Here is a 10,905-nt window from a genome sequence, read left to right on the forward strand (position 1 = left end):
AGGACCCCTGGGTCTTTTTTCCCCTGGGCAATGGGCACATTTCACCCAGAGTCACTTGGCTGAGTTGGGGTGGCTGTAGAAACCGAAAGTGAATAAATTATCCAAACAAAGGCTGAGTTGCATGTTTTCTTCTATGTTTTCTAAGGATGTGCACAGGATATCTTTTACTCTGGGACATAAACACAGAGCTGTGTAGTGTGTTAGCTTTTACTTTGGGTTAAATTATGATTGTTGTTGCAGAAAAACTATCGGCCAAAGCAGCTGAGTGCCCGCCAAGGAAGAAACCAACGTGCACCTGGGCAGCCTATCGGAGACCCCGGCGGCTTGCAAGCTGTGACTCCTTCCTTCTCTGGACCTTCTGTGCTCCTTTTATGCTCCAGCCGACCTCCTACTCCTCCTCCCCCTGTGCCGCTGGTTGCCTGGAGGGTGAAGATGCTCAGCCGTTTGTCAGGGCTGGCCAGCACTGTCCTGCACGAGCTCTCCGGGGAAGGAGAAGATGGTGGGACGGCACCGTCCCCCGCTGTAAGTCGCCTGTTCTGTCCCGGACCAGTTTGGCAAGAGAAAGTTGCCCAATCCAACCCAATCTCTTCTTAGAAGCCTCCAGTAATGGAGCACCCACAGCTTCAATCAGAAGAGAGCTGGAAGGGACCTTGGAGGTCTTCTAGTCCAACCCCCTGCTCAAGCAGGAAACCCTGTACAATTTGAGAGAAGTGGCTGCCCAGTCTCTTCTTAAAAACCTCCAGTGATGCAGCACCCACAACTTCTGGTGGCAAGCTGTTCCACTGGTTAATTGTTCCCACTTCAAAGAAATTTCTTCTTAATCCTAGGTTGGATCTCTCCTTGCTTTGATGCAAGTCAACCTACAATTACAGGCCTCCTTTTATTCAAAGCCAGCATTCTTAATTGTTCTCGAGTCACTTGGATGGTGGAACATTGACAAAGCAACTGCTATAAAACTGAGTGGCTGTATAAACACTTTAAATTAATTAACTAGAGATAAAACGATCTTGAGTCAACTGGAGCTGCCCAGAGTCACCTTATCAGTGAGATGGGCAACATATACGAGTATAAATAAAGGGCAACCTATTTACATAGGATAAATAAAGCAGTGATGCGGTGGCCTGGTGGTGGAGCTCTCGCCTCGCAATCAGGAGGCTGTGAGTTCAATTCTAGGTAGAGGCAGATATTTCTGTCTACTGGGCACAATGAGAATAGATCTGCTGAACAAAACTCCTCATTGGTGACAGGAAGGGCATCTGGCCAGTAAAACACTCTGCTAGCTCTATCCAGATGCCCTGACTTCACCGCGCAAGGGATTATGGGGTCATTAAAAGAGGATAAATAAATAAAGCAGCAGTTAGCACCACTTAATAATCTGTAACAGGCAACCTATTCCACATTTATATTTAATTTTAATTTTTAGTTTAATTTAGTCATCTTAGCCCTCAGCTTCAGAGGAAACAGGTAGGTTTTTAAATCTTTGAGACTTGGTCATTTGTGGCAGAATATAGAGGTTGACCCAGGGGTGAAATCCAGCAGGTTCTGACAGGTTCTGGAGAACCGGTAGCGGAAATTTTGAGTAGTTCAGAGAACTGGCAAATGCCACCTCTGGCTGGCCCCAGAGTGGGATGGGAATGGAGATTTTGCAATATCCTTCCCCCAGGAGTGGGATGGGAATGGGGATTTTGCAGTATCCTTCCACTGCCACACCCACCAAGCCACGCCCACAGAACCAGTAGTAAAAAAATTTGGATTTCACCACTGGGTTTGGGCCTTTCACAAAAGCGACAGCCAAAGCGACCTGGGCATTGTGTCTGGCCTCCTTTGCATCTCAACCCCCCTAGGAGCACTAAATGAATGGCGAGTCCCTTCTCGGACATTCATGTGACACCAACCCTTGTTTGGGGACCGAGAGCTTGAAAAGCTACGGGGGTGACTTAAGGGCTTCTGCTTCCTGTTTTTTTTTTTTCTCCTCCTCCGCAGGGACCGGAGTTTGAATCCAGCCAGCAGAATGGGGAGGAGACCCCAGAAGACGTCCTGGAACGGCTGGCCCACATGGAGAAGCTGGTGGCACAGCTGAAGACCCTGGTGCGGGAGAAGGACGCTCAGCTCCATCAGAAGGAGGCCGTGCTTCAGGTGGGTGGAAAGCGGGGCCCTCTTTCTCCTGGATAGGAGCTTCCGTTTGTGTGTGTGTGTGTGTGTGTGTGTGTGTGTGTGTGTGTGTGTGTGTGTTAAGGTGGGACTAGAACTCACAGCCTCCTGGGGATTGGCCCAAAGTCACCCAGTTGGCTTTCATGCCTAAGCCGGGACTAGAACTCCCGATCTCCTGGTGATTGGCTCAAATTCATTCAACTGGCTATATTTATGATAACCAGTGTTTACTTCTGGTTTTCGGCAACAAATACCCTGTATTGAATAAAGCAGGGGTCTCCAACCTTGGCAACTTTAAGACTTGTGGACTTCAACTCCCAGAATTCCTCAGCCAGCTGGCTGAGGAATTCTGGAAGTTGAAGTCCACAAGTCTTAAAGTTGCCAAGGTTGGAGACCCCTGGAATAAAGGATGAACTTAAACAAGTTAATGGGTGGGTGGGATGGGAGTTTTAGCAGCCATCAGCAATGGGCTGCATCTGGCCCCCAACTGGGCTGCTACACTTGGACAAGGTTGCTCCACTATTTCCTGCTGCATTTTGGGGAAGGTGGGGGGGGGGGGAACATAGGAAAATTAGCATGGGTGGGCTTGCTATATTTAAAAGCCGAAAAGCAATTCCCTAGAAGGAAATTAAAAAAAAAAAAAACGGGCTAGAAATTTTTCACGCGAAGTGTTTGGCAACTGTAAAATTATTATATTTTTAGTTCAGCCACAGGGGGTCCTTGACTTAGGACTGTAATGGAGCCTGCCTATTCCGATCGTAAGTTGTGACGGTCGTAGAGCAGGTCATCAAGTGACCGGACCTGATTGGATGGCCTTTTGTGTGGCACTTGTTAAATGAATACCATGATTGTTTAAGTAGATCCTCAGTTTGCTATGAGGTGTTCTTGCAGAAAAAGAGAAGTAAATAGTGGTTTTAGTAAAAAAAAATAAATGCCATAAATAAAGCCGGCTAGGTGACTTGAGTCAATCACCAGGAGACGGTGAATTCTAGTCCTACTTTAGACATGAGAGCTGGCTGGCTGACTCTGGGCCAGTCCTCTCTCAGCTCAACCCACCTTACGGGAGGGAAGATTGGAGGAAGGTGTGCTGGGTATGTTCTCACCTTGAGTCATTTGTAAAAGTAATAAAGGTGGGATATAAATCCATCAATAAATACACAAGAGAGGAGAAGTAACCTGGCCCTGCAGGAATCGCCCCCAAACACCCCCAGGCAATGAGCTTTTCCTTCTGGGCCGAAAGGGCTTCCCTGGATCTTTTGTTCACCTGATGCAGAGGACAGCCCTCTCTTCCCCAAACCCCTCTGGGCATCCTCCTGCAAGGGTCACCCCTGCCCCTCACGCCCCCGTAGCTCTGGCCCTGTGTGTGACGTCATGGTTCCCCTGCAGGAGGAGAGGCAGGCAGCCGATGCGAAACTGCTGAAGCTGAAGCTGCAGGCTAAAGTGAAGGTGGCCAACCTGAACAAGCGCATCGAGGAGCTGACGGCCCAGGGAAGGGCAGCACCTGCCGAGGGGCAGCCGGAAGGGCCCCCGCCTCCTGTCCAGGTGAGCCCCCTCCCCTCCGCAGGGACCAAGGCACCATCTCCAAGCCGGGTGTCCGAAACGTCCCACATGGGACGAGGGAGTGGCTGTCCTGCGAATGTCTTTCTTGGCTGAGTGAGAGAGTCCCATTCAGCCATGTAGCCCCTTCCCGTCCAGAGACCCTCTGCCCACTTCCACTGGCAAACTTATCCCTTCCAATAAACACATGGATTCAGGACACCTAGAATCCTGCATCCAGTTTTGGTCGCCATGCTATAAAAAAGATGTTGAGACTCTAGAAAGAGTGCAGAGAAGAGCAACCAGGATGATGAAGGGACTGGAGGCTAAAACATACGATGAACAGTTGCAGGAACTGGGCATGGCTAGTCTAGCGAAGAGAAGGACCAGGGGAGACCTGAGAGCAGGGTTCCAATATTTGAGGGGGTACCACAGAGAGGAAGGGGGTCAAGCTATTTTCCAAAGCACCTGAAGTCCAGACAATAATGGAGTATAATGGAATAATAATAATGGAATAACGGATGGAAACTGATCAAGGAGAGATTCAACCTAGAAATAAGGAGAAATTTTCTGACAGTTAGAACAATCAACAGATGGAACAGAAGCTGCCTTCAGAAGTTGTGGGAGCTTCATCACTGGAGGCTTTCAAGAAGAGACTGGACTGCCCTCTGTCAAAAATGGTGTAGGGTCTCCTGCTTGGGTGGGTGGGTGGGGGTTGGACTAGATGACCTATAAGGTCCCTTCCAACTTCGTTAATCTGTTAAAACATGACAACTTTTGAAAAGTCCAGGACTGCCTAAATCTTCTCCCAAAACTCCTGCCTGTCTTCGGTGCCATCAGGGTGACCACGGCCTAAGCGACAGGATGGTGGACGAGACGGGCGTCCTCAGGAGGCAGCTTCAGGAGCAGGAAGAAACGGTGACGGAACTCCGAGGGCAGCTGGAGGAAGCGACGGGAAGACTCGGGGATGCCCAGGCCCAGGTGGGGAATCCGCGATGCCCATCTGGGCTTTTTTGGGGGGTTTTCTGACCTCTTGGGATCTTCTCAGACTAATATTGGCAAGGGAACCATAAAACCAAGGACTGTACATTATAGATTTCTAGGTGTTTTCTCCTGTGAAATTCCTATAACTTGTCCAGCAATGCTTCGGCGTTTCCGTACACAGTTTGAAATTGTGGTCCAAAGTTGCCTGCTGAAGCATGTTGCCAGTTTTGGTCTCGTGGTTAAGGCGCCAGGCTAGAGAGCAGGAGAATGTGAATTCTAGTCCTGCCTTAGGCATGAAAGCTGGCTTTGGGCCAATCACCAGGATTGTGATGGCCAATCACCAGGAGACGGTGAGTTCTAGTCCTTCATTAGAGATGAGAATTGACTGTGTGACTTTGGGCCAATCACCAGGAGATGGTGAGTTCTAGTCCCGCCTTAGGCGTGAAAGCCACCTGGGTGCCTTTAGCCCAATCACCTTCTCTCTCTCTCTCTGCCAACCCATCTCACAGGGTTGTTGTGGGGACAACAGAAGAAGGAGGAAGGTGCGTTGGACATCTTCCCCACCTTAGCTGTAGAAAGAATAAAGGTGGGAGGTGAATATAATAATGCAGAAAAGAAGAGCCGCAGCCTCTCACGAGGCACCTGGTGAATGAGAGATAACCCTGCGTGGGAGAGTTTCGCCTCCAGGTGCCTGGTACATTTGAACCAAAAGCATTTTCCCAACTTCCAGGCTGCCCATGGAAAGGGATTATTTTAGCATTGTCTCTTTTCTGCCCCGGGGGCTCCAGCGACTCTCCTGAGGCTTCCCCCATTATAATCCTCGTTTTATTTCATTCTTCTCTCGGCAGATCAGCTCCCTTCAAAGGGAAGTGCTGGAGAAAGAGTCACTCCGCGAAGAACAGGCTCTCCAGCATCAGGCAGAAATCCACCAGGTAGAGGCCTGGTCAGCCCGCGAAGCAGAAATGCAGCAGGTGGGTTGGCTTCGGGAAAGCTGCCAAAGATTTACAGGTAGTAGGGGCCACTCAGAGTTACAACGGCACTGAAAAAAAGGGACAACTGTGTTTCACATTTACGACCGTTGCAGCATCCCCATAGTCACGGGATCAAAATTCGGACGCTCGGCAACTGGCTCCTATTTATGACGGTTGCAGCATCCCTGTGTGTGTGTCACGTGATCCCCTTTTGCGACCTTCTGACGAAGTCCACAGGGAAGCCGGATTCGCTTAAGGACTGAGTTACCAACTGCAACGATTCACGTAACCACTGTGGCAAGGAAGGTCGTAAAACGGGGCAAAGCATGTCAGAGTTTCTTGCAGAAATTAAATCCAGAAAGCACACACAGGCAGACTGATGCAGCAGGATTCATTAACTTCTTTATATACACAATAATACATGAAGTAAATTTACAATACCAACAGCAGATTCACAGGCAGAGGAGAGATTGCTTTCAGTTCCAGCAGCAGACTAGTTTCAGTTTCTCTGCACAGACTCAGAAGCTGCAGACTAAGACACGCCCTGAGAGCTCTAGTCCGTCTCAGCTCCCAATTGGCTGATTTAGTTGCTATGCCTATTCATTGGCTGGCCTTGTTACCATGTCTCTGCCAGTTCCTCTTGACAAAACTCACTGAACAAAGGTCTCACTTAACCACAGAAATTTTGGGCTCAGTTGTGGTCGTAAGCCGAGGACTCCTTATATCTGGCCAGAGGCAAAGCCGGCAGTGAGAAATCTGTATTTTAGTCTCGTGGCTTTTGAACCTGGGCCTTTTGGGGTCTCTCTCTCTCTTTCCTCCCTCCCCCACAATAGAATCTGAGGCAGCTGCAGCGAAAGGTGGAAGAACAGGAGGAGGCTTTGCTGGGCCGGACGCAGGTGGTCGAATTGCTCCAGCAGGAACTGAACAGGTCTCAGGAAGAAAAGCAGGTATCGCCCCTGGGTATCCCGACAAAAATCGCCTTTTATTGCAATTTTAAGTTTGCAAAAAAAAAAAAAAAAAAAATACACACATCCAGGAGCAGAATTACTTCCTGACTTTTAAATAAAGCAAATCCAAGTTTTTAACATGATCGTGCGGTCAGGGAAACAAACAAACAAACAAACATTTAAGACTTTGTTTTTTAAAAAAACGGAAACCTAGAGCTGGACTTTTTGCTGAAAGAACAAAAAGACAGAGCTGGTGATTTAGGGATTTAAGGATTAGAAAGGGTTAGAGGGGAAAGAGGTGGCAATTCCTTGATGCAAGGAAGAGCCAACGTTCTACCTTTCCTTCCTTTTTGTTTTTTTTTTAAAAATCCCTTTTTATATTAGTTTTCATTTTTTAAAAAAAACTTCTATTGTGTCGTAAAATATCTTTTTAAGAAAACTCATTTACATTAGAGGCAACAGTTTTCCTGGATTTGATATTTCCTCCCTGGGTCATCTTGGCTGCATTGTCAGGATGTGGAGTAAACCATCCATCCATCCAGCAATCTGGCTTTTGCAACTTCTATGCGCATAGCTCCCTTCTTCTACCCCCACATATAACCCCACCTAAGAGGGGGAAATGACTGATTCCCTCCCCCCACCAGAATTCCTCTGTTGTCCATTTTCTGTTGTCTTCTCCTCAATGAAGATGGTGTCCTTCCTATCTCTGGCTGAGCTCCACGCTTCCGTCTTTCTCTTCCCTAGAATCTCCTGGAGAAGCTGCAAAAGGCAGAAGCAGAGCTGGACACCTCCAGAAGCACCCTGGCTTCTGCCCAGGAGGAATCCCTAAACCTGGTCAGGAGGCTGGAGCTGGAGCTGGCCGAGCAGAAGACGGCCTTCCAGCAGAGCCAGGAGGAGGTTCAAGAGCTGAGCCAAGAGCTGGCCCAGGCGAGAGCAGCCCAGGCCGAGCGAGAGCAGGAGAGGCAGGCCGAGGAGGCCAGGCACGCCCTGGAGGTGGCCGAGAAGAACGAGGAGATGGTCGAGCTTCAGAAAGCGGAGCAGGACCTCCATGCCAGTTACGAGGCTGTCCAAGCGGAGAACGCCCGGCTGCGGCAGAAGGGGGATGCGCCACCGGAGAGCCTGCCTGACGACCCTTCTACCACGCAAGGTCAGGGGAAAAAACCTGTCTGTAAGGAAGCAGCGATGTCCTCCTGAAGGAATCAAAGTAACAGAAGAGAATATTTGTAGCTCAGGGTTGAAATGTGGGGTCCTTGGTTGCTCTCTGAGCTGGGTGATTCTCTTGCAGACGTTTTATAACCCAACTAGGGAACATCATCAGTGCTGGAAGGGAGGTTTGCTCTCTGTTTACATACTAGTGGCAGTGTTCTTCGTGATCAGGCTATTGTTTACTGTTCGATTGTTTGTCTGAGTTGGTGATTCCTAATTGGGGTATTGTTTACTGCTGGATTCAAGGAGCTTACCAATTCAGTCCAATAAACAACAGTCGAATGAAGGAACCAAGAACAGTCCCAGGAACACTGACAGGGCAAGGTAATAAGTATATAAATAGAGAGTAAACCCAGTAATGAAAGTATGTCTGTTCCCAGGGATCCTCATTCTATTCCCGAGATACCTGGACAGATTCTCCATCAGCTATTTATGTATGTATGTATGTATGTATGTATGTATGTATGTATGTATGTAATTTATATGCCGCCCTTCTCCCGAAGGACTCGGGGCGGCTTACAAAGAACGGAACAAAAATTACATAAACATTAAAAATCCAATTAAAAATTGATTAAAATTATTTAAAATCACCCCTACGGATCAGCCCATTTGATGAAAGAGCCACGTCTTCAATTCGCGGCGGAAGGAGAGGAGGTCAGGGGCTGTCCTAAGGCCGTTAGTTGGTGGTGCAACTGGTGCAAAAAGCTGGTGCTTTTTTCTGGTTAGGCTGTTAGCAACACTCATCCCCACATTTTGATTGATTGTAAAATGTCAACCATTCAATCGGAATAGAGCTGGCAGGGGCCTTGGAGGTCCTCTAGTCCAACCCACTTCTCAAGCAGGAGACCCTGTGCTGTTTCAGACAAATGGCTGTCCAGTCTCTTCTTGAAAACCTCCAGTGATGAAGCTCCCACAACTTCTGGTGGCAAGGAGTTCCACTAGTTAATTGTCCTCACTGTTAGGAAGTTTCTCCTTAATTCCAGGTTGCTTCTACCCTTTTTTAGCCTCCATCCATCGTTTCTTGTCCTGCCTTCTGGTGCTTTGGAGAATAGACTGACCCCCTCTTCTTTGTGGCAGCCCCTCAAATACTGGAATGCTGCTGGAATGTCCCCCTTAGTCCTTCTTTTCTCTAGACTGGCCAAACCCAAATCCTCCAGCCGTTCTTTATAGGTTTTAGCCTCCAGCCCCCTAATCATCTTTCTCGTGCCTCTCTGCACTTTTTCCAAGGTCTCAAGATCTTTTGTGTAACGTGAGCAAAACTGGATGCAAGTATTCCAGGTGTGGCCTTACTAAGGCTTTATAAAGCGGTTCTAATGCTTCATGCGTTTTTGATTCTCAGCCTCTCTTTATACAACCAAGGATTATATTATCTTTTTTGGCTGCTGCTGCTGCACACGGCTGGCTCACGTTTAAGGGATCGTCCTCTAGGATTCCAAGGTCCCTCTCACAGTTTTTGTGCCAGGTTTCGCCTAATTTGTACTTGTACCTTTGGGTTTTTTCCTGCCCAAGTGTAAAACCTTGCTTTTCTCCACATTAAACTTCATGTTGTTGGATTATTGTTGTTGTTAGTTACGAAGTTGAGTCCGACCCATCGCGACTCCATGGAAAACTTGCCTTCCTGTCCTCTATCATCCTCTGGAGTCCATTGAAGCTCACGCCGACTGCTTCGGTGACTCCATCCAGCCACCTCCTTCTCTGCCGTCCCCTTCTTCTTTTGCCCTCCATCGTTCCCAGCATTAGGCTCTTCTCCAGGGAGTCCTTCCTTCTCATCAGGTGGCCAAAGGGTTTGAGTTTCCTCTTCAGGATCTGGCCTTCTAAGAGCAGTCAGGGTTGATCTCCTCTAGGACTGACCGGTTGGATCGCCTTGCAGTCCAAGGGGACTCGCAGGAGTCTTCTCCAGCACCAGAATTCAAAGGCCTCAATTCTTTGGTGCTCAGCCTTCCTTATGGTCCAACTTTCGCAGCCATATATTGCAACTGGGAAAACCATAGCCTTGACTATACGCACTTTTGTTGGCAGGGTGATGTCTCTGCTTTTTAGTATGCTGTATAGATTTGCCATGGCTTTCCTCCCCAGGAGCAAGCGTCTTTTAATTTCTTGGCCGCAGTCCCCATCTGCAGTGATCTTGGAGCCCATTGTTCAAGTCTGTCAAGATCTTTTTGGATCCTGAGCTCGTCTTCTGGGGTGTTGGCTGTTCCCGCCAGCTTAGTGTCATTTGCAAGTTTGTTCCCCTTCTGTTCCCTCATCTAAGTCAGGTCCTCTGTTACCATACTACTATGTATTACGATGCTACTATGCACATACTACTATACTCTGACACCGTGTCAGTATCCCCTGCTCAGGAACAGCCCAGCATGTCGCTTGTGCCCGTGGCAGCCTTCAGATTTTAAGTCCTTTCAGTTTTTGCCAAATGAAAATGGCCTCTCAGTTTGGCTGCTCCTTAACCAAGAGCAGATTTAAGGAGTGGGCTTCACTTGGTGGCCGTTTTCTGCTTATCTCAGCTTGGGTGTGTGTGTGTGTGGGGCTCTGATTCCACTTTGGAGGGAAAGCTCATGTTGCGTTTTCTGCCCCAGGCGAGACCCCTGAAAGACCCCCGGAGCTCAGCTTGTCTCAGCCAGAAGTGGAAACAGCCGCAGTCCCGTCTCCTCCCCTGAACCAGGTAATTGTTTCTGTAAATACCTTTGCAGAAGAGGTGGGAAGGCCAGGTTTCCTGGGAAGTGACCGCAGGGAAGGCACGTAGTAAAATAAAGGAAAGTAAGGTAAGGTCTCTGGAGATTCTCAGTCATCCATCAGGTCCTGGTTGTCCCAAAGGTGCTTTTTTTCAAGAGGCCATTGGACTTTCTGGTTTTTCTTTGAAGATGTTTCGCTTCTCATCCAAGAAGCTTCTTCAGCTCTGACTGGATGGTGGGGAAGGGAAGGATTCCATCCAGTCAGAGCTGAAGGAGCTCCTTGGGTGAGAAGCGAAACGTCTTCAAAGAAAAACCAGAAAGTCCAATGGCCTCTTGAAAAAAAAGCACCTTTGGGATAAGGAAAGGTAAAATAAATAAAATAATAAAATACGAAATAATAAAATAAAATATCTGCTTCTTGTAGAGGAATGACTTCTTCGT

The 10,905-nt window shown here is 48.2% G+C and overlaps 1 protein-coding gene across 2 annotated transcripts in view; it reads left to right on the forward strand.

Moving 5' to 3' along the window:
• The first annotated feature begins 356 nt into the window (after nucleotides 1-356).
• The window catches only part of GOLGB1 (golgin B1), a 54,113-nt gene continuing 43,564 nt past the window's right edge, over nucleotides 357-10,905 (forward strand). Inside the window, exons 1-8 of one of the 2 annotated variants that reach the window (XM_070947250.1) lie at nucleotides 357-522; nucleotides 1,984-2,136; nucleotides 3,538-3,693; nucleotides 4,528-4,668; nucleotides 5,520-5,642; nucleotides 6,476-6,589; nucleotides 7,334-7,736; nucleotides 10,369-10,454. In XM_070947250.1, the coding sequence (XP_070803351.1) occupies nucleotides 433-522; nucleotides 1,984-2,136; nucleotides 3,538-3,693; nucleotides 4,528-4,668; nucleotides 5,520-5,642; nucleotides 6,476-6,589; nucleotides 7,334-7,736; nucleotides 10,369-10,454 (1,266 nt within the window). In that variant the 5' untranslated portion in view covers nucleotides 357-432. Of the gene's footprint in view, nucleotides 523-1,983; nucleotides 2,137-3,537; nucleotides 3,694-4,527; nucleotides 4,669-5,519; nucleotides 5,643-6,475; nucleotides 6,590-7,333; nucleotides 7,737-10,368; nucleotides 10,455-10,905 lie in introns of those variants that run through there. The other variant, XM_070947249.1, reaches the window with a different exon arrangement.

Source organism: Pituophis catenifer, unplaced genomic scaffold (genome assembly GCF_029215685.1).
Source record: "Pituophis catenifer annectens isolate HBS135680 unplaced genomic scaffold, rPitCat1.0.hap2 SCAF_7, whole genome shotgun sequence".
NCBI classification, from domain to species: domain Eukaryota; kingdom Metazoa; phylum Chordata; class Lepidosauria; order Squamata; family Colubridae; genus Pituophis; species Pituophis catenifer.